We start from the raw sequence: 372 nt of genomic DNA, 5'->3' as shown, positions 1-372 counted from the left end.
CCCCCGCGGGACTGGTCCTGTCCTGGCATCTCTCTGAGGGGAGCCATTGGAGCGCTGCTCTGAGATGGGCCATGGTCCCCCGGGGAGCCCTCTGGTAGAGGGGGAAAACCACAACCCACAGACTGGAAACCAGTGCCTTACTGGGGGGTGACCAGTATCTGCCTCTCTGTGCAGGCCACAGGGCGGCGCTGTTCCCCCAGCCATGAGCTCCCCAGGGTGGGGGTCCCGCCCCAGGGTGGGGGTCCCCAGCAGGGTCCCTGCGGGATGCAGGCCGTGTGGCAGACCCTGTGCCGGTTTCCTTCCAGGTGATCCTGTCGGAGTCGAGCCCGGCGGGCGAGGTGACCTTCTTCGAGACCTGGATGTTGACCTGCA

At 66.7% G+C, this 372-nt stretch overlaps 1 protein-coding gene across 1 annotated transcript in view; it reads left to right on the top strand.

The window, feature by feature from the left end:
- Nucleotides 1-305: 305 nt before the first annotated feature.
- LOC104072628 (mediator of RNA polymerase II transcription subunit 24) overlaps nucleotides 306-372 on the top strand; it is a gene marked incomplete at its 5' end in the record, with an annotated part of 5,429 nt that continues 5,362 nt past the window's right edge. The window contains one exon of the mRNA XM_009572146.1: nucleotides 306-337. Within this exon, the coding sequence (XP_009570441.1) occupies nucleotides 306-337 (32 nt within the window). The remainder of the gene's footprint in view (nucleotides 338-372) is intronic.

This window comes from Fulmarus glacialis, unplaced genomic scaffold (assembly GCF_000690835.1).
Source record: "Fulmarus glacialis isolate BGI_N327 unplaced genomic scaffold, ASM69083v1 scaffold22792, whole genome shotgun sequence".
NCBI classification, from domain to species: domain Eukaryota; kingdom Metazoa; phylum Chordata; class Aves; order Procellariiformes; family Procellariidae; genus Fulmarus; species Fulmarus glacialis.
Note: the sequence above shows the minus strand (reverse complement) of the source record. Positions and strands in the feature narration are given on the sequence as shown.